Here is a 22030-nt window from a genome sequence, read left to right on the forward strand (position 1 = left end):
TCACTGATTCTGAACAGATTCTCATGTTGAAGACTAGAGCTCATGGATAAGTCAAACTTACCTCTCTCCGTGTTTTCATGTAAGGGTCTTCTGGACATTGTCCCGGGGGATTTAATTTGACTCCTATTTTCCTCAAGAAGGTCTTTGTGAATGCATCACAGTCATAAATCTTGAATGTTCGACCATAAAAGACAATGTCGATGTTGACATTAAAATGATACACAGTATAAAACTGATCCTCATCAGGAGGTGGGAGAGAAATCCGATGACGCCGGATAAAAATTCCTACAGTGTGAAATAAAACACAATTGTTTCATCATGTGGCTCACCAGCAAGAGATCAGAGTACATCCTTATAACAACCCTGAATGTTTTCTCACCATGGTGAAGTGGGCAAAGGACTGGCTCTTGGAGAAGTAGCATCAGAATGTTCAAACTCTGAGGGTTCCAGAGGGAGCTGGGGCTCCTGAGATTCAGAGTAATTTGACCAGCCTTGTATGTTGTTAGAGTTGTCTAAGTGGTACTAGGGCTTACTCTATTATAACGTAATCCCAGGTGGCGCTAGTAGTAAAGAACCTGCCTGCCAATGCAGGAGGCTAAAGAGACACAGGTTTGATCCCTGGGTCGGGAAGATCCCCTGGAGGAGGGCATGGCAATCCACTCCAACATTCTTGCCTGGGGAATCCCATGGACAGAGAACCTGGCCACATACAGTTCAGAGGGGTGCACAGAGTCGGACACAACTGAAGCGACTTAGTGTGTGCACACAAAGACTATGGCAGGAGGGAAGGAGAAGGGAGTATAAACAGGGTGACCCGATGTGCCAGACCCTGCCATCATGTTTTTTCCCAAAACAAGCATGCTCACTTTTTCACTCACAAGCACTCAATGTGAGCACGCTAAACAAGGAACTAAGACCCCAAACCAGAGTACTCACAAAAATGCACTCTTGACTGAAAAAAGGAAACTACTAAACTTCACTATGGTAGATGCCAACACCTTGATTTACAGCTTCAATAGCACGGATGACTTTATGTTGCTTTGAAGCTTCTTGGAATCGTGTTCCTTCTACCAACCTCTTCTCCCTCCTCCTTTCTCTACAGCCTCTGTCCACCTCCACCCAACCACTCCCACAAAGTGAGAGTTAGCACAGGCTTCATAGTACCTTCTACTTTCAACTCTATGATGCCCATTCACTTTTTTTCTTGAGAGTATGGAACCATGGTCCCCCAGTACACCCAAATGGTAACTAGCCACTGGAGGTAAAAAAGGCTCCCTAACTAGATGTATGTATCAACTATACCACACCATAACCAACTTATCCTAACGCTGCTGAAACCTGTTGTCAAGAATTATTTAGGGATTGAGATTTTATCCTGCTTGCTAGCTGACAAGTTAGCCTGCCACAATTTCAAGGATGCTGGTAAATGACATGAGATGCTTTGGTGACAGACAAAGGGCAGTTTATTACTCACAGTAATAACAGTACTCAGAACTTCAATATTTTGGTGCCAGTTTTCTGAGCCCCGATTCCCAAAGAGTGACACAATAAGGGCCAGGTAACTTCTGCACACACAGTGCATTACACTACTGGACAGGAACCCTGAGCTGAGAGAAACTGAATCTTTTGTAAGGGACAATAAGCATCCCTGCCTTTTGTCTCAGAGGAAGAGATTATCTTTATTAATGTGTGCATGCTCAATGACTCAGTCGTGTTCAATTCTTTGTGACCCCATGGACTGTAGAATAATGGAACAGAGAACCCACCAGACTTCTCTGTCCATGGGATTCTCCAGGCAAGAATACTGGAATGGGTTGCCATTTCCTTCTCCAGGGGATTCTAGCAACCCAAGGAGCAAACCTGGGTCTCCTGTGTCTCCTGCATTGCAGGCAGATTCTTTACCATCTGAGCCACTGGAGAAGTCCCCTACCTTTACTAGACTGTACAGCAAACATGTCTGCCCTTTGTTCTGGAGGGAGACATCACCTCTGTTTTCCAAGGCTGTGAGCAAACTTGCCTTTTGCTCCAGAAGGAGAGAATACCTTTGTCTTCCAAAGCTGTGTGCTATATCAACATCCTTGAAAAGATAATCCAGAACAAAGAGCAGTCAGTGTCTCTGCTTGCAAGATTCACAGAAATGCAAGACAACCATGGAGAAATGTCTCTCAACATCTGTAAGCTGACTTAAGCCTGGGAATCTACTCTAGGAGCAAAGACAAAAGAAGAAAAGGCAAGCAGAGCAAACTGAGGGTCTAATGGTTCAAGAAAAATTGGCTTGTGTAACCTGCACCATAATGGAGGCATTTTATTATAAAGATGTCAAGCAATCTTCCTCATATTTTCTGCAACATTGAGAATAGTGCCTTTTCCCAAAGTCTAGAAATACTTAGAAATTATTCATTCCTTATTCATTAAAGAACATTTCAGAATATCTTTATGTGCCAGGAACTGTGTTGAGCTCTGTTCCATTATTCTGCTAATCATCTTTTCATTCTGTTGAGGGGAAATTAACTAAAATCATTTTCATCTTCTTTTCTTTGTAGCAATTTTTAATTACTTGTACATTAAATTAAAATAATAAAACTGTAAAATTAGAACTGGCCTAGAATATTTTTAAATGTACTACACAAAAGATGATATAATTTTACTGCAAAAAATTATACTTCAATTAGCGCTTAATTCATGCCACTGAAAACAGAATGCAAATTATTTAATCATTCAAGATTAGACATTTAGAACAAATTGCATAGTTGAACACCCTTATAAAGGCATGCGCATTCCAGGTACTTTCACGAACCATTATATATCTCTTTAAAAATACTTATATTTTTAAGTAGAGCTGACAGCTTTTAAAATATATAAGATTTATCCAACAGCCAAGAGTTTCTTCAGGAATTCTATCTATCTTGCGTGTGTACTTCATTATATAAATTCAAATAAGCAAATTAGTGCTGATTTCTCTTTAGTAAGACTTCGAATTGGAATCCTATATTTTTCTAAGTGGGAAGAACTGGCCCACCCACTAAACTTTTAAATAATGATCATTATAATCATCATCATAGCCCTAGGATATGCTTTCATATATTCTTCTCATTTAATCCTCAATAATTGCACGAAACAGATAATGCATGAAATACAAATATTTAGCTCATGGATGAGAAAACTCAAGATGGTTAAGTGAGTGCCCAGTTATGCACTCACAAATGGCAGAAAAGTGTCTTGAACCTGGGTTTTTCAAGTCCTAAGTAAGCACCATTGCTCCACAGTCTAAACTGAACTGTATTTCACTGTACTACAGCCACAAGTTACCTAAGTGGAGGAGAGGAGGGAATGTCTTAGGCAAAACAGGCTAGAAATGTGGAGAAGAGCAGCCAGGCACTGTGAAAGAGATGATGGAGCTGCTCTTGAAAAAGAACAGCCTCTCTCTTCTCTAAGAGTTTGTTTCTGGAGAGGGCCCATTTGTCAGTGGCAACAACTCCCCCCCTCCAGAGTCAACACTATCGCGTTAGCTGTCCCACCTTACTGAGCCTGTGTATCTGCAACCTCCACACGTGCTTTCTTATGTTAGGCCCCGCACCCTTTTCCCTAGATGGTTCTTACAAGAAGCCAGGGGAGTTCCTTGTGGTAACAAGAGAGAATCTGGACCATTCACGGGTTGAAAAGAGAAGGCAGATCTAACACTAAACAAGAAAATTTTAATAACAAGAAATCCAAGGTCACAATTCCATGTTAATCAAAAACTAATGTGGGGCATCTGAAAGATAGTCACACATGAGAGCTTTCACAAATATTAGTGGGATCTCTCAACTGTGTCCTTTGGGGACTGAAATTTCTATTTATTGGTATTTGTATGGTTATAGTCTTTCACGATAAATGGCAGAAACCACCAGTAGGTGGTTCTTCTGAATATCAAAAAAATATGCAGGATGCCATGTCTTTGGCACATGTTGAAGAGCACCTGAGATCATCAAGGTATATAACATGACAAAATGGAAAGTGAAAAGTGTTAGTCACTCAGTCGTGTCTGAGTCTTTGGGACCCCATGGAAAAACAACAACAAGAATACTGTATCTGCCCTTGAAATTCAGACGTTTCTTAATTGGCCCATAAAGACAATTTGGGCAGATATCCAGGCATCAGGTGTCTGCTTTTCAGCTCTTCCTTATCTTCATATTTTACATGTCTTTCTTTTTAAAGGTCCTGCTCTCTGATTATATTCTATAAGCTTTAACGTTCTAACATTTCCCTGTGGTTTAGATCAAAATTATGATATATTCATTTACGTTGAATGTGTTTTCATTTCGTTCAGTTGGGAATTGCTTTAGATCTTTGCTCATACTACTAAATTTAGTTTTTAGGAATTCACCTTCAAGAATTAAGACTCCAATCTCTTACCTCTAATTAAAGTGTGTTTAGTTCATTTTAGTAACACTGCAGACTTAAGGCACATCCAAGCCTAGAGGCAGGTATTTCTTATGTTAATGAATATACAAGTGGAATTGCCACTTGTCATGTCTGGCTCAGCTGGTAAAGAATCTGACCGCAATGTGGGAGATCTGGGTTCAATCCCTGGATTGTGGAGATCCCCTGGAGAAGGGAAAGGCTACCCACTCCAGTATTCTGGCCTGGAGAATTCCATGGACTGCACAGTCCATGGGATGGCAAAGAGTAAGACACAACTGAGCGACTTTCACTTTCACTTTTCATCTCTACTAAAGTTTATATCCTAAAAATACTAAGATCACTCACTGATCGGAAATGACAGAGTATCTTTTCTTCTTTTGTTGACTCCTTCGCTAAAATTAGCATTCCATTTTTAATTTTATAAAATATCATCTTTGTGGAGTTTGATTTCATGGGAATAACTTTTTAAATATAGTTGGCCTGATACTTAGTCTTACAGCAAAAGAATAAAAATTTCTGAATTCTATCTCTGATCATAATCCTATGCATCTCCCCCTAGCCACTGAATAAGCCCCAAATGATGGCATGTTGGGTGTTCTTTCCTCTTGCGTTACCACCTTCTTGCCTAGTTTTCCTCACACATTCTATGCTGCTACTGCTGCTAAGTCACGTCAGTCGTGTCCGACTCTGTGCGACCCCATAGAGGGCAGCCCACTAGGCAATCCCTGGGATTCTCCAGGCAAGAACACTGGAGTGGGTTGCCATTTCCTTCTCCAACGCATGAAAGTGAAAAGTGAAAGTGAAGTCGCTCAGTCATGTCCAACTCTTCAGGACCCCATGGACTGCAGCCTACCAAGCTCCTCCGTCCATGGGATTTTCCAGGCAAGAGTACTGGAGTGGGGTGCCAATGCCTTCCCTGCACACATTCTGTATCTGCTCCCAAATATCTCTCAACTCCTCTCCTCACCGGGGCTTCCCTGGTGGCTCAGATGGTAAAGAATTTGCCTGCAATGCAGGGGACATGGGTTTGATCCCGAGGTTAGGAATGTCCCCTGGAGAATGGCTACCGACTCCAGTATTCTTGCCTGGAGAACTCCATGGACAGAGAAGCTGGCAGGCTACAGTCTATGAGATCACAAAGAGTTGGCCACAACTGAGTGACTAACACTGTCCTCACCACTCTCCTACCTCTTCACCTCGTGTTGTTCCTTCTGACTAACGTGCCTTCCTCTTCTATCTTTATCTGGAGAAACTTTTGAGGTACTACTCAATGCCTTATCCTCTAATGGATACTGGTGTTTCCACCTCTGACTCCTCAAAATACCTCATATAATGCATGATGCCTGCATGGTGCTATCATAGTCTATCACTTTTCCTTTCCTTTTTCACTCCCTCCTTTCCTTTCTTTCTTTCTTCATCAAACTTACTGAACAGCCACCATGCACCAAGCACCTATCTTCCAGATGAATGACTTACCTCCACTCCTAAATTTTACTAAGCTCCATTGACTGACAATTCCCTCCCAAAGGTCTAGCCTCTGGGGCTACCAGATATAGCAAATTGAAAAAAATGAGATGCCTCGTTAAACCTGAATTTCAGATAAATACTAATTTTTAGTATAGGTATGTCCCATACAATATTGGGGGGTGGGTGGGGCATAGTTATACAAAGAACTTCAAATTTAACCAGGTATCTTGTATTTTATCTGGCAACCTTACTATCATCCCACCAGTTAACTTTATGGGATGTATATTTAGATACGGCATATGCCCAGTATAAATAAATGCCTTCTATTTTGTGACTACATTTGCAAGATTCAGTTAGATCATATAAAAGTATAAAATGCAAATATATATACATACCTGGAATGTTAGGGCCATGAATCCACGCAAATTGGAAGTGGTCAAACAGGAGATGGCAAGCGTGAACGCAAACAATCTAGGAATCAGTGAACTAAAATGGACTGGAATGGGTGAATTTAACTCAGATGACCATTATATCTACTACTGTGGGCAGGAATCCCTTAGAAGAAATGGAGTAGCCATCATGGTCAACAAGAGTCTGAAATGCAGTACTTGGATGCAGTCTCAAAAACAACAGAAGGATCTCTGTTCATTTCCAAGGCAAACCATTCAATATCACAGTAATCCAAGCCTATGACCCGACAAGTAATGCTGAAGAAGCTGAAGTTGAACGCTTCTATGAAGACCTACAAGACCTTTTAGAACTAACACCCAAAAATGATGTCCTTTTCATTATAGCGGACTGGAATGCAAAAGTAGGAAGTCAAGAAACACCTGGAGTAACAGGCAAATTTGGCCTTGGAATACGGAAGAAAGCCAGGCAAAGGCTAATAGAGTTTTACCAAGAGAACGCACTGGTCATAGCAAACACCCTCTTCCAACAACACAAGAGAAGACTCTACACATGGACATCCCCAGATTGTCAACACCAAAATCAGACTGATTATATCCTTAGCAGCCAAAGATGGAAAAGCTCTATACAGTTAGCAAAAACAAGACCAGAAGCTGACTGTGGCTCAGATCATGAACTCCTTATTGCCAAACTCAGAATTAAATTGAAGAAAGTGGAGAAAACCACTAGACCATTCAGGTATGACCCAAATCAAATCTCTTATGACTATACAGTAAAAGTAAGAAATAGATTTAAGGGACTAGATTTGATAGAGTGCCTGAGGAACTATGGACAGAGGTTTGTGACATTGTACAGGAGACACGGATCAAGACCATCCCCATGGAAAAGAAATAGAAAAAAGCAAAATGGCTGTCTGAGGAGTCCTTACAAATAGCTGTGAAAAGAAGAGAAGTGAAAAGCAAAGGAGAAAAGGAAAGATAAAAGCATCTGAATGCAGAGTTCCAAAGAATAGCAAGGAGAGATAAGAAAGCCTTCCTCGGCGATCAATGCAAAGAAATAGAGAAAAACAACAGAATAGGAAAGAATAGAGATCTCTTCAAGAAAATTAGAGATACCAAGGGAATATTTCATGCAAAGATGGGCTCGATAAAGCACAGAAATGGTAGGGACCTAACAGAAGCAGAAGATATTAAGAAGAGGTGGCAAGAATACACAGAATAACTGTACAAAAAAGATCTTCATGACCCAGATAATCACGATGGTGTCCTGGAATGTGAAGTCAAGTGGGCCTTAGGAAGTATCACTACAAACAAAGCTAGTGGAGGTTATGGAGTTCCAGTTGAGCTATTTCAAATCCTAAAAGATGATGCTGTGAAAGTGCTGCACTCAATACGCCAACAAATTTGGAAAACTCAGCAGTGGCCACAGAACTGGAAAAGGTCCGTTTTCATTCCAATCCCAAAGAAAGGAAAGGAAAGTGAAAGTGAAGTCGCTCAGTTGTGTCCAACTCTTTGCGATCCCATGGACTGTAGCCCACCAGGCTCCTCCGTCCATGGGATTCTCCAAGCAAGAATACTGTAGTGGATTGCATTTCCTTCTCCAGGGGATCTTCCCGACCCAGGGATCGAACCCAGGTCTCCCGCATTGCAGGCAGATGCTTTAACCTCTCAGCCACCAGGGAAGCCCTAAGAAAGGCAATGCCAAAGAATGCTCAAACAACCGCACAATTGCACTCATCTCACACGTAGTAAAGTCATGCTCAAAATTCTCCAAGCCAGGCTTCAGCAATATGTGAACCGTGAACTTCCAGATGTTCAAGCTGGTTTTAGAAAAGGCAGAGGCACCAGAGATCTAATTGCCAACATCCGCTGGATCATGGGGAAAGCAAGAGAGTTCCAGAAAAACATCTATTTCTGCTTCATTGACTATGCCAAAGCCTTTGACTGTGTGGATCACAATAAACTGTGGAAAATTCTGAAAGAGATGGAAATACCAGACCACCTGACCTGCCTCTTGAGAAACCTGTATGCAGGTCAGGAAGCAACAGTTAGAACTGGACATGGAATAACAGACTGGTTCCAAATAGGAAAAGGAGTGCGTCAAGGTTGTATACTGTCACCCTGCTTATTTAACTTATATGCAGACTCCATCATGAGAAACGCTGGGCTGGAAGAAGCACAAGCTGGAATCAAGATTGCTGGGAGAAATATCAATAAATTCAGATATGCAGATGACACCACCCTTATGACAGAAAGTGAAGAGGAACTAAAAAGCCTCTTGACGAGAGTGAAAAAGTTGGCTTAAAGCTCAACATTCAGAAAACTAAGATCATGGCATCTGGTCCCATCACTTCATGGGAAATAGATGGGGAACAGTGGAAACAGTGTCAGACTTTTTGGGGGCTCCAAAATCACTGCAGGTGATGATTGCTGCCATGAAATTAAAAGACGCTTACTCCTTGGAAGGAAAGTTATGACCAACCTAGATAGCATATTAAAAAGCAGAGACATTACTTTGCCAACAAAGGTCTGTCTCGTCAAGGCTATGGTTTTTCCAGTGGTCATGTATGGATGTGAGAGTTGGACTGTGAAGAAAGCTGAGCACCAAAGAATTGATGCTTTTGAACTGTGGTGCTGGAGAAGACTCTTGAGAGTCCCTTGAACTGCAAGGAGATCCAACCAGTCCATTCTAAAGGAGATCAGTTCTAGGTGTTCATTGGAAGGACTGATGCTAAAGCTGAAACTGCAATACTTTGGCGACCTCATGCAAAGAGTTGACTCACTGGAAAAGACTCATGCTGGGAGGAATTGGGGGCAGGAGGAGAAGGGGATGACCGAGGATGAGATGGCTGGATGGCGTCACCAACTCGATGCACATGAGTTTGAGAGAACTCTGGGAGTTGGTGATGGACAGGGAGGCCTGGCGTGCTATGATTCATGAGGTCGCAAAGAGTCGGACATGACTGAGCGACTGAACTGAACTGAACTGAACTGAATAAGAACCTACTTAGCACAGGGAACTCTACTCAATATTATGTAATGACCTGTATGGGAAAAAAAATCCTTAAAAAAGAGTGGATATATATGTATATGTGTAACTGATTTGCTTTGCTGTATACCTGAAACTAACATAATATTGTAAATCAATTATACTTCAATACAATTTTTTTAAGTATAAAGATCTCTTGTTCTTTTACAAAATAAAATGTCACACTTCAACCTTAAAAGTTTGTGAAAATCTTTTCTTAAATATCAAAGCATTTCCATGTTTCCTAAAAGATTCATCATTAAGCCATAAATTCTCCAAATAAATGACACAACAGAAAAAGACAGAGGATCATTGCCTACCCCAGGCAGGGTAGTCCTCTGACCCACTTGTACCTTGTCCTAAGTGCGTGAACCTCTCTGCCAGAAAATTATTTCATTTAATGACCAGAAGAGGAAATTAGTCCTCCTCTGACCCCCTACATCCTGTCTATGAGGATACAGAAAACTAGATCACCCCTCCCCCACAAGATAGCCCTTTCAGTTCATTTCAGGTCAGTTTAGTCGCTCAATCATGTCTGACTATTTGCAACCCCATGAATCACAGCACGCCAGGCCTCCCTGTCCATCACCAACTCCCAGAGTTCACTCAAACTCACGTCCATCGAGTCGGTGATGCCATCCAGCCATCTCATTCTCTGTCGTCCCCGTCTCCTCCTGCCCCCAATCCCTCCCAGCATCAGAGTCTTTTCCAGTGAGTCAACTCGTCGCATGAGGTGGCCAAAGTATTGGAGTTTCAGCTTCAGCATCAGTCCTTCCAATGAACACCCAGGATTGATCTCCTTTAGGATGGACTGGTTGGATCTCCTTGCAGTACAAGGGACTCTCAAGAGTCTTCTCCAGCACCACAGTTCAAAAGCATCAATTCTTCGGCGATCAGCTTTCTTCACAGTCCAACTCTCACATGCATACATGACCACTGGAAAAACCATAGCCTTGACTAGACGGACCTTTGTTGGCAAAGTAATATCTCTGCTTTTTAATATTATCTCTTACACATGACAAATCTAAAATCCTTTCATTATCACGGTTGCTCTCCATTGAAGGTACTTAGAACGTGGAATCATCCCAAGTCAAGGACTTCTACACACAGAATAAATCAGTCACCTCCCTTGACCTCTGCCATGATTCTACTAATGCAACCAACAGTTAGCTTCTCTTCACATCAGAGAGCTAACTCTTGTCTGGCTGAAGTGGAGTATGGATAAAGATGACTGGCATATGTGGGGCAAAGGAGCAATAGCCTTCTCTTGAAGCACTATGAAAACCTGTACTTAACAGAGATGAAGATGAGGAGACAGTGGTTGAAGCAAATGGCAGTGAATTCAAGAAAGGAGAGAGAACCTCAATCTGGAAGTGGCAGTAGAGACCAGTCTTCTCTGTTCCCCTGAGGGTGTTGTGAAGGAAGTAATGTGGTTATAGCAAAAATACAAAAAAGAGTTTGAAGCAAAGAGACAAAGACAGAGGAGTGTTTGCTCACACTAGAGCAACACGAAAGGATACAATGATGACAACAGACAAGTGAGTGACATGGCCAGTGTTGAGGTATGAGGATAGAAAGCTGGTAAGTTACATCAATAACTACAAGGTAACAGCATATTTATATTCACCATTGTCAACAAGTTAGATACCCAAGCAGTAGCATGGGGTCTTTAAAAAAGCTAGAGAAAGTAGTTCATAAAGGCAGTAGTTAGAAGTGAAAGAACCATAACTGTGCTTTAAACAGATACCTTGAGGCAGTCCACTATTTTTCAACACTGGTTCATTTACTTCAACTGTGTCATCTTCAAGGTAGAAGTAGATTTTATAGCGTCTTATTCTATAGTTTTCTTGACTTTTATCAGGGACTTCATCTTCTAAATAGGCATCAAATGATAATACCTGTTGGAATCATAATTAGAAACTAAGAAATGAAAAAAAAATTCAGCAAACTTAAAATCAACAAAGCCACTGCCTATATACTTTTTTTTAATGTAAAGAAAACAGTTGAGGAAATTTTTGCAGAAAGACATTCTACACATCAGTTATGAGAATTGATATACAATCTAGATTTTGCAGAAAGATATTCTACACATCAGCTATGAGAATGGATATACAATCTAGGTTTTACAGAAAGATATTCTACACATCAGCTATGAGAATGGATATACAATCTAGGTTTGTTGCTGTTTCATTACCATCCAGTTAGAATGAGGAAATGATATTCAAACAATAAATCCATCATTCAGCTCTACCATAAATTGAACTAGAATCTGTCTTTGGAACTTCACAGTGTGATTCTGTATGTATGTGTTACAGACAAAATAATATTCTTTCCCACAGGATGAGTATAAGTTTTGTCATTTTTTTCTCATTAAAAATAATAGAAAGCTATCTTGGTTTCCCTGGTGGCTCAGATGGTAAAGAATTCATCTACAATGCAGGAGACCCAGTTTGATCCCTGGGTTGGGAAGATCCCTTGGAGAAGGAAATGGCTACCCACTCCAGTATTCTTGCCTGTAGAATTCCATGGACAGAGGAAACTGGCGGACTACAGTACATGAGGTCACAAGAGTCGGACAAAACTGAGCAACTTCACATACACATATCTTGCTTCTAAGGATAAAATTATTCTGATTTCTGGTCCTGCTGATGGTTTGCCTTGAGGCAATTTGAACAGGCAGAGTTGAAATTCTTCCAATGCACTGGACACCCCACCCTATACTTGTCTTCAGGAATCTCAAAAAGCCTAGCTCAATGTCAGACCATTTCAAACTTGGCCTGGGGCACAGGCTCCTTCAGAGTTCCATTTTAATAATTCCTTTGCTCTTGTTTTTGTCCAATTTTTATAATTACAGTCGTAAAAGTTAATTCTGCATATGTTGTAATACCAAGTTAATTCAACACAGACAATATATGTGAGTGAGTCTGTTAGGCACAATCTAACCTCTAGGGGTGGTCAGTGACCCTAATTAGAATACATGCTCCAGGACTGTTTAGCAAATTTCCATCGGAAGCCCACACTTCAGAAGTAGCTGACAAAATGCCTCAGTAATTTATCTCTGATCAACAGAAAAGGCTTTGCTACCTACCATAAAGAATATTAGAAATGAGTTTTAGTTAGTGAAATAATCATATTCAAAATGAATGGATCAGTTACCAATACTGATCAGGCACTGTCTTTACCAGATAAGGTTTTAGGAACTTATGTCTAGTGAGCCCAGACATCTATACCTTTAAAAATGGTACCTTTGGCTTCATTATAAAATGGTCCTACATTCAGTTGCTTTCTTAGGGAATTTATCTGGCCTGATTTCAGTTATAAAGTTAACCAAACCCACTACTAAAAGGTTGTCATATTTGTGTTGAGTGAACATTTCCAGGTGTTGTTGAGTGGGTACAGGGTTTCCTTCTGGGATGATGGAAATGTCTTGGAACTAAATAGAGGTGATGGTTGTACTGTTCATGGGGTTCTAAAGGCAAGTATACTGAAGTGGTGATCACTGACCTAGAGCGAGACATCTTGGAATGTGAAGTCAAGTGGGCCTTAGAAAGCATCACTACGAACAAAGCTAGTGGAGGTGATGGAATTCCAGTTGAGCTATTTCAAATCCTGAAAGATGATGCTGTGAAAGTGCTGCACTCAATATGCCAGCAAATTTGGAAAACTCAGCAGTGGCCACAGGACTGGAAAAGGTCAGTCTTCATTCCAATCCCAAAGAAAGGCAATGCCAAAGAATGCTCAAACTACCGCACAATTGCACTCATCTCACACACTAGTAAAGTCATGCTCAAAATTTTCCAAGCCAGGCATCAGCAATATGTTAACCGTGAACTCCCAGATGTTCAAGCAGGTTTTAGAAAAGGCAGAGGAACCAGAGATCAAATTGCCAACATCCGCTGGATCATGGAGAAAACAAGAGAGTTCCAGAAAACCATCTATTTCTGCTTCATTGACTATGCCAAAGCCTTTGACTGTGTGGATCACAATAAACTGTGGAACATTATGAAAGAGATGGGAATACCAGACCACCTGACCCGCCTCTTGAGAAACCTGTATGCAGGTCAGGAAGCAACAGTTAGAACTAGACATGGAACAACAGACTGGTTCCAAATAGGAAAAGGAGTACGTCAAGGCTGTATATTGTCACCTTGCTTATTTAACTTATATGCAGAGTACATCATGAGGAACGCTGGGCTGGAAGAAGCACAAGCTGGAATCAAGATTGCCAGGAGAAATATCAATAACCTCAGATGTGCAGATAACACTATCAATAACACTACTAGATGTGCAGAAAGTGAAGAGGAACTCAAAAGCCTCTTGATGAAAGTGAAAGAGGAAAGTGAAAAGGTTGGCTTGAAGCTCAACATTCAGAAAACAAAGATCATGGCATCTGGTCCCATCACTTCTTGGGCAATAGATGGGGAAACAGTGGAAACAGTGTCAGACTTTATTTTTTTGGGCTCCAAAATCACTGCAGATGCTGCTTCCAGCCATGAAATTAAAAGACGCTTACTCCTTGGAAGGAAAGTTATGACCAACCTTGATAGTATATTAAAAAGCAGAGACATTACTTTGCCAACAAAGGTCCGTCTAGTGAAGGCTATGGTTTTTCCCGTGGTCATGTATGGATGTCAGAGTTGGACTGTGAAGAAAGCTGATCGCCGAAGAATTGATGCTTTTGAACTGTGGTGTTGGAGAAGACTCTTGAGAGTCCCTTGTACTGCAAGGAGATCCAACCAGTCCATTCTAAAGGAGATCAATCCTGGGTGTTCATTGGAAGGACTGATGCTAAAGCTGAAACTCCAATACTTTGGACACCTCATGCGACGAGTTGACTCACTGGAAAAGACTCTGATCCTGGGAAAGGTTGGGGGCGGAAGGAGAAGGGGACAACAGAGAATGAGATGGCTGGATGGCATCACCGACTCTGTGGACATGAGTTTGAGTGAACTCCGGGAGTTGGTGATGGACAGGGAGGCCTGGCGTGCTGTGATTCATGGGGTCGCGGAGAGTCGGACACAACTGAGCGACTGAACTGAACTGAACTGAACTGATGGTTGTACAACACTCTGTATATATTAGATGCCACTGAACTGCACGCTTTAAAATGGCCAATGATTAATTCTATGTCATATAAATTTTACCTCAATTTTTAGAAAAAGATGTGAGATGCTGAATTATATCGAACACTAATATAGTAAGTGTTATATGAGTTATATCTCAATTTTTAAAGGTATGGGGAGCAAGATGTTGCTGGAACATCTAAAAGGACAAAAGAGATGGGGCTCCATCAAGCTTTCAGTAGAGATAGTGAGAAGGAGCAAGATATGCCTGCTACCTTAGAATGTGCCACTTTAGCACGTCGATTGTTTTGAACTAAGGATAAGCAGAGCCCAGCAGACACAGGAAGAACATTTTACCTCCCCTTTAACTGCGTCAAGCTTCCCAGGTGACTCAGTGGTAAGGAATCCAATTGCCAAAGCAGGAGATGTAGGTTCAATCCCTGAGTCAGGAAGACCCCCTGGAGAAGGAAATGGCAACCCTCTCCAGTATTCTTGCCTGGAAAATGCCACGGAAAGAGGAGCCTGGTGGGCTACAGTCCATGGGGTCACAGAGTTGGACACGACTTAGTGACTAAACAACAATAACTAACTGTCTAAAAGAATACAAGTATGAAACCTGCACCAGAAAGAGTTATCACCAGAGAAAACGTTTTCTATCAGAAAGCCTTATCAGTATGGCATGGCAGACATTTGTTTACCAAACACTAGCTCTTCTCATTTTCCTGTGAATGATTTTCCTTCTCTTTGAAGCCCCAGACTCCTGTCCCAGTCTCCTTAGCTCAGAATGGTATACAAGCAACAAAAACCCAACTACTGACATGTCTCATATTTTTTTGGAGCTCCCATATGTACAAAATTTCTTCTTCCATTAATCTTTCACATATCAATTTAATTATTAGTTCAGAGTGGTGTTGGAGAAGACTCTTGAGAGTCCCCTGGACAGCAAGGAGATCAAATCAGTCAATCCTAAAGGAAATAACCCTGAATATTCATTGGAAGGACTGATGCTGAAGCTGAACCTCCAATACTTTGGCTACCTGATACAAAGAGCTGACTCATTGGAAAAGACCTTGATGTTGGCAAAGATTGAAGGCAGGAGAAGGGGACGACAGAGGATGAGATCATTGGATGGCATCACTGATTCAATGGACATGAGTTTGAGCAAACTCCAGGAGATAGGGAAGGACAGGGAAGCCTCTCATGCTGAAGTCCATGGGGTTGCAAAGAGTCGGATAAGACTGAGCAACAACCAGTGAAAGAATCTACAAGAGAAGAAAGGAAAAGTAATCTACTCCATAGTAGTACTCACTTTGAAACTTTCTTTTCTCTGTAAAGTGCAGAGGAAAATGTAGGAAGTGTAGGAAAGTGTAGAGAGCATATTCATATCCCACCTACCTCTATGTACTGAATATTACTGGTATAAATTTGTACATGACCAAACTGCCAGAGATCAGCTGACAACACTGTCATATATATTATCATTATTTATCAAACAAATGATGCATTGAAAGAGAATAAAGATGCTCAACAGAAACAAAGAGAAAGAAAGATATTATTTTAGGTTGGACTTCAATATTTCTATAAGAGGGATAGACTAACAGTTCATGTTCTGGCCCCTTGAGAATACAGGACTGACAAACTCCAGCATGAAATGTAGAGAGCAAGTCAGAGAAGTAGAGATTGAACGATAGAAAAGGAAGAGGGAGAGAAAATGGTAATATACTATAGCAAAATAGATGCCAAATAGATTAAAAGTGATCTCACAAAGGTGAAAGAATTAATTGCAATGGAACTTGATGTACCAGAGAATCCAGAGAGAAAGCTCTAAAATAAAAATTGCAAGAAATGAAAATTTATAGAAACATAATTATGATGCAAAGTTTTATAATTTATGATGTCAAGCAGAGACTAGATAAGTAAGGTCCTAGAGGATGTAATTGGCTATAATTTTCTTGAAAACCGAATGCAAATGTCATTTGGCAGGGTGTGTGACCTTCCATTCCCCACAGGCCTTCACAAGCCCTGTTTTATATAAGGTTATATGACTGATCCCCGAGGCATTCAGATTTTTGATGCTAGTCAAGAGGATATAAAATTTGAAATCAATTGGCTTTAAATAACAGATATGATATTTCCTCCTTATAAAGGAAAAAATTTTAATGTTAATATTTCTGAAATCAGAGTCTTCTTAAAGCTTAAAGAAACTTAAAGCAGTCAGGAATGCATTTTAGTAAGGATTTAATAAGGAACCTAGATGCAACTTGAAGTAAGGCATAAATTTAACCTTGTGGGGAAGTAATTCTATTTTAATGACAATTTCGTTCTTTGCTTTGCATTGCATATCCCAAATAGCTGGATGTTAACATCAATTTGGATTCCTAATTTTCACTTACAATGTTTTTCTAAATATTACTGTCTGATGTAGCATTGACACGAAAATAATTGTGTGTAGAAGATTGTCCATCGTGTGCTAGGCAATGCAGTCATAAGGCAAAACAATAATCTCTCAGAATAAATTACAGAATTTTAAAAGATGGTGAAGTTAGTATGAACAATGCATGAGTTATAAAGGCTCTTACTCAGGAACCAAACATCTAATTGTCTAAAACTTACAGTTGAATTTTTAGGGAAGATGTTAGGAAACAAAGAAATACCGATAATGTTCAGACTTAAACGGAGAGGTACTAAAGAAGGTGTATAAAAATAAGGATCAATGCATGCTATTAGAGGTTAGTTTGTAGACAAAAATTTGTGTGTTGTTTATTCTTCCTGAAAAAGCTGTTATTAAATCAATGGTTTCTCTTGTGATTATGCATTCATAAAATTAAGGAAATAAATTGTAATGAATTTTGCATTGTGTATATTAGATGGCTCCTTTATACAGGACAATAATATATTTAAAGAAGTTTATCATATGTGAAGGGGAACAGAATAAATCCCCCTAATATATGCCTCTTTGGAATAAGAATTATCTTGAGCTTATTATTTTTAACAAAGAGCAAGAGAAAGGAGAAGCTCTGAAAGCTGAGTAAAAGTCATTCTTGCAAGGGACATTTGGGGCTTTCCAGATGGTAAAGAATTCGCCTGTAATGCAGGAGACACAGGAGATGCAGGCTGAGATGAGGGTTGGATCCCTGGGTCAGGAAGATCCCCTGGAGAAGGAAATGGCAACTCACTCCAGTATTCTTGCCTGAAAAATCCCATGGACAAAGGAGCCTGGTGGGCTATGGTCCAAAGGATCACAAAGAGTTGGACACCACTAAGCATGCATAGTTTGTTGTTGCTGTTGACAAGGGACATTTACAATGATAAGGGAAATCTCCATTGGTAAGGATATCTCCCTCTCTGTGCCAGAAAAAGAAAGACTATATCTAAAAAGCAAATCTCTGGAAACTTAACAATGTAGAAAGCATGAACTTAAGTCTGCATAACAACTGCAATGTCCTTTACTGTGCTTTGCCTGATAACCTCCCATAACTGGCTCACCCTGAGGCAGGAGACACATGGGCCCTGCCCAGGGTAAAGCAATTGGTGATTCATTCTCTATTGACTCCAAGACAAGAATAATTAAGGGAGGAGGCTGGGCCATGCCCAGACCAATAATCTCTCATTCCTGAAGTCAGGAGACCACATATGAGCAGAAAAGTTCATTAAACGTCCTAGAGGAATGATGCTAACTAATGCCAGGCTACCCATCCGTCCTTTTGGTAAAATTCATCCTGGCTAAGAGATGCGTGCGCACAAATGGAAGGATCCTGAGATCATGGAGAAAGCAAGAGAGTTCCAGAAAAACATCTATTTCTGCTTCATTGACTATGCCAAAGCCTTTGACTGTGTGGATCACAACAAACTGTGGAAAATTCTGAAAGAGATGGGAATACCAGACCACCTGACCCGCCTCTTGAGAAACCTGTATGCAGGTCAGGAAGCAACAGTTAGAACTGGACATGGAACAACAGACTGGTTCCAAATAGGAAAAGGAGTACGTCAAGGTTGTATATTGTCACCTTGCTTATTTAACTTATATGCAGAGTACATCATGAGGAACGCTGGGCTGGAAGAAGCACAAGCTGGAATCAAGATTGCTGGGAGAAATATCAAAAACCTCAGATATGCAGATGACACCACCCTTATGGCAGAAAGTGAAGAGGAACTCAAAAGCCTCTTGATGAAAGTGAAAGAGGAGAGTGAAAAGGTTGGATTGAAGCTCAACATTCAGAAAACTAAGATCATGGCATCTGGTCCCATCACTTCATGGGAAATAGATGGGGAAACAGTGGAAACAGTGTCAGACTTTATTTTTTTGGGCTCCAAAATCACTGCGGATGCTGATTGCAGCCATGAAATTAAAAGACGCTTACTCCTTGGAAAGAAAGTTATGACCAACCTAGATAGCATATTAAAAAGCAGAGACAATGATCCAGCAATCGCACTCCTGGGCATACACACCGAGGAAACCAGAATTGAAAGAGACACATGTACTCCAATGTTCATCGCACCACTGTTTCTAATAGTCAGGACATGGAAGCAACCTAGATGTCCATCTGCAGACGAATGGATAAGAAAGCTTTGGTACATATACACAATGGAGTATTACTCAGCCATTAAAAAGAATACATTTGAATCAGTTCTAATGAGGTGGATGAAACTGGAGCCTATTATACAGACTGAAGTAAGCCAGAAAGAAAAACACCAATACAGCATACTAACGCATATATGTGGAATTTAGAAAGATGCAAATAATAACCCTGTATACGAGACAGCAAAAGAGACACAGATGTATAGATCAGTCTTTGGGACTCTGTGGGAGAGGGTGAGGGTGGGATGATTTGGGAGAACGTCATTGAAACACGTATGTGGTCATATGTGAAATGAATCACTAGTTCAGGGTCAATGCATGTTATAGGATGCTCGGGTCTGGCATGCGGGGATGACCCAGAGGGAGGATAAAGGGAGGAGGGAGGTGGGAGGGGGGTTCAGGAGGGGGAACTTATGTAAACCCGGGGCGAATTCATGTCAATGTATGGCAAAACCAATCAATATAATATTGTAAAATAATTTGCCTCCAATAAAAAATAAATTAATTACAAAAAAATAAAAATAAAAAGCAGAGACATTACTTTGCCAACAAAGGTCCGTCTAGTCAAGGCTATGGTTTTTCCCGTGGTCATGTATGGATGTGAGAGTTGGACTGTGAAGAAAGCTGATCGCCGAAGAATTGATGCTTTTGAACTGTGGTGCTGGAGAAGACTCTTGAGAGTCCCTTAGACTGCAAGGAGATCCAACCAGTCCATTCTAAAGGAGATCAATCCTGGGTGTTCATTGGAAGGACTGATGCTAAAGCTGAAACTCCAATACTTTGGCCACCTCACGCGACGAGTTGACTCACTGGAAAAGACTCTGATGCTGGGAAGGATTGGGGGTGGGAGGAGAAGGGGACGACAGAGAATGAGATGGCTGGATGGCATCATCGACTCGATGGACATGAGTTTGAGTGACCTCTGAGAGTTGGTGATGGACAGGGAGGCCTGGCGTGCTATGATTCATGGGGTCGCAAAGAGTCGGACACGACTGAGCCACTGAACTGAACTGAACTGAGATATACCAAATATGGACTGTGAACCAGGCAAATCAAAATGATTGGCCAAAGAAAACCTGGAAGAAATGCCCCATAAAGTCATTTAAACTGCCATGACGGTGCAACTCAGGGAATCTCCCTCTGAATCTGCCCATGTCTACCCACACGTAGACTCTTTTTCCTCCTAATAAATACTATACTTACTTCACTATTTTCTGTTTCTGTGGAAATTCTTTGTAGACATTCTGCAAAGGCAAAGGGCCAGGGCCCTTGTCACTCACCACTGGTCTAGTGGCTGGGATCTGGTGCTTTCATCACCAAATCCAACCTCAGTCTCTGGCTGGGAACCCAGGCCCTGCTCCAAGCAGTTGCAGAGTGAGGCCACCTGAGGTCACCCCCACCCCCAACATCTTTTGCCTTTAGTTGGAGCTAGTATTTAAGGGTGTGGCTTGGGCTATTTGGGAGAGTTACTCAGTTTTCCTAGTATCTCCCATGTATACAGAAGATAAACATACTATTAAACTTGTTTGTTTTTCTCCAGTTAAGCTGTCTTTCATTACAGGAGGCATCTCAGCCAAGAACCTAGAAGAATACTGAATACTGGAGTGGGTTGCCATTTCCTTCTCCAGGAGAGCTTCTCAACCCAGGGATCAAACCCTTGTCTCTTAGGTCTCCTGCATTAGCAGGTGGGTTCTTTACCACTAGCGCCACCTGAGAAGCCCCATACAAGAGGTAAACGTGCTATTAAACTTCTTTGTTTTTCTCCAGTTAAGCTGTCTTTCATTACAGGAGGCACCTCAGCCAAGAACCTAGAAGGGTAAAGGGAAAATTATTTTCCTTCCCTGCACAGGCTAATTTACAAAATATTCTAATAAATTTGAAATACAGAATTCATAGCCATCAATCATCAATACAACTAAAAATATATCATGTAACTATAAATATTATCACCCCTAATAATTATTATGAGGTGAAGAAATTTTAAAATAAAAAAAAAAGTATAGAATTTAATAAAATTTAAAGAGGTACAAATCTGTAAGATACAAGCAAACCTATAAACTTGGGCAAATTACTAGATTTAGACTATAACGTAAGAGAATTTAAAGACAGCTAACTCAGGTAAATGTACTAACTCAGTGATTCTCAGCCTTCTCAGCTTCTCATTAGGAACTGAAAAAAAAAAACACTATACTCAAGCCTAAATAAATTAAATTGAAATCTTGGAGGCAATTAAAAAGGTCGTTAGTATTTTTTAAAGCTCTACAAGTAATTCTGAAATGCAGTCACTATGAGCAATGGATTGAACAAAAATATATGAAAATTTGTCATTAGGAAAATAAAGCAAAAAAGGATAAAAGCACAAATAGATATATTTAAAAGGAAAAAACAACTGTAATAAGTAAATCCAAAAGAGATATTTTAATAAATAAGTAAGATTCTAGTGTGTGGATGTGTGTGAGGGGGTGAGAATTTCCTCTACCCTTCTAGGTTCTTCTGACTGGTCTAAAGAATTAAATTGAAATGAGAAAAATTAACAGGAAAAAAAAACAAATTTTATTATGTACATATAGGGGCTTCATAAGAATATAAAGCCCAAGGACATCAGGCAATTGAAGCTTGTATGCCACCTAAGAGAAAGAAAGACGTAGGGGTTTAGGTGGCTTCCCCTGTGGCTCAGCTGTAAAAGAATCCACCTGCAATGCAGGAGATGCAAATTCAATCCCTGGGTTGGGAAGATCCCCCAGAGAAAGGCATGGCAACCCACTCCAGTATTCTTGCCTGGAGAATCCCATGGACAGAGGAGCCTGGCAGGCTACAGTCCATATCGTTGCAAAGAGTCAGACAGGACTGAAGCAACTTAGTATGCATGCATGCAAAGGGGTTTAGGACTTCAAAGAGGAGGAAGGTAATTCACAAGAAGATGAAAAAAAGCAAATGTTCTGTAAGCAAACATTTGCTGGGCCATACAGAAACAATGGGACACAGTGAAGAATTTTAACCAACACTTTGCTGGATTTTTCCCTGTCTCCCTTCAAGGAATAGGCCCTCTATCTACCGTCTTTTCCTCAGCTGGGGGAAGGTC

The 22030-nt window shown here is 40.7% G+C and overlaps 1 protein-coding gene across 3 annotated transcripts in view; it reads right to left on the bottom strand.

The window, feature by feature from the left end:
• EFHC2 (EF-hand domain containing 2) overlaps positions 1–22030 on the bottom strand; it is a 326643-nt gene that overhangs the window by 143026 nt on the left and 161587 nt on the right. For all 3 annotated transcript variants that reach the window (XM_088833699.1, XM_088833698.1, XM_055393577.2), the window contains 2 exons: positions 11054–11204; positions 62–285 (listed from right to left, as the gene is read on the bottom strand). In XM_088833699.1, the coding sequence (XP_088689825.1) occupies positions 62–285; positions 11054–11204 (375 nt within the window). The remainder of the gene's footprint in view (positions 1–61; positions 286–11053; positions 11205–22030) is intronic.

Source organism: Moschus berezovskii, chromosome X (assembly GCF_049115385.1).
Source record: "Moschus berezovskii isolate FMDL1 chromosome X, NW_MosBer_1.0, whole genome shotgun sequence".
In the NCBI taxonomy this organism is placed as follows: domain Eukaryota; kingdom Metazoa; phylum Chordata; class Mammalia; order Artiodactyla; family Moschidae; genus Moschus; species Moschus berezovskii.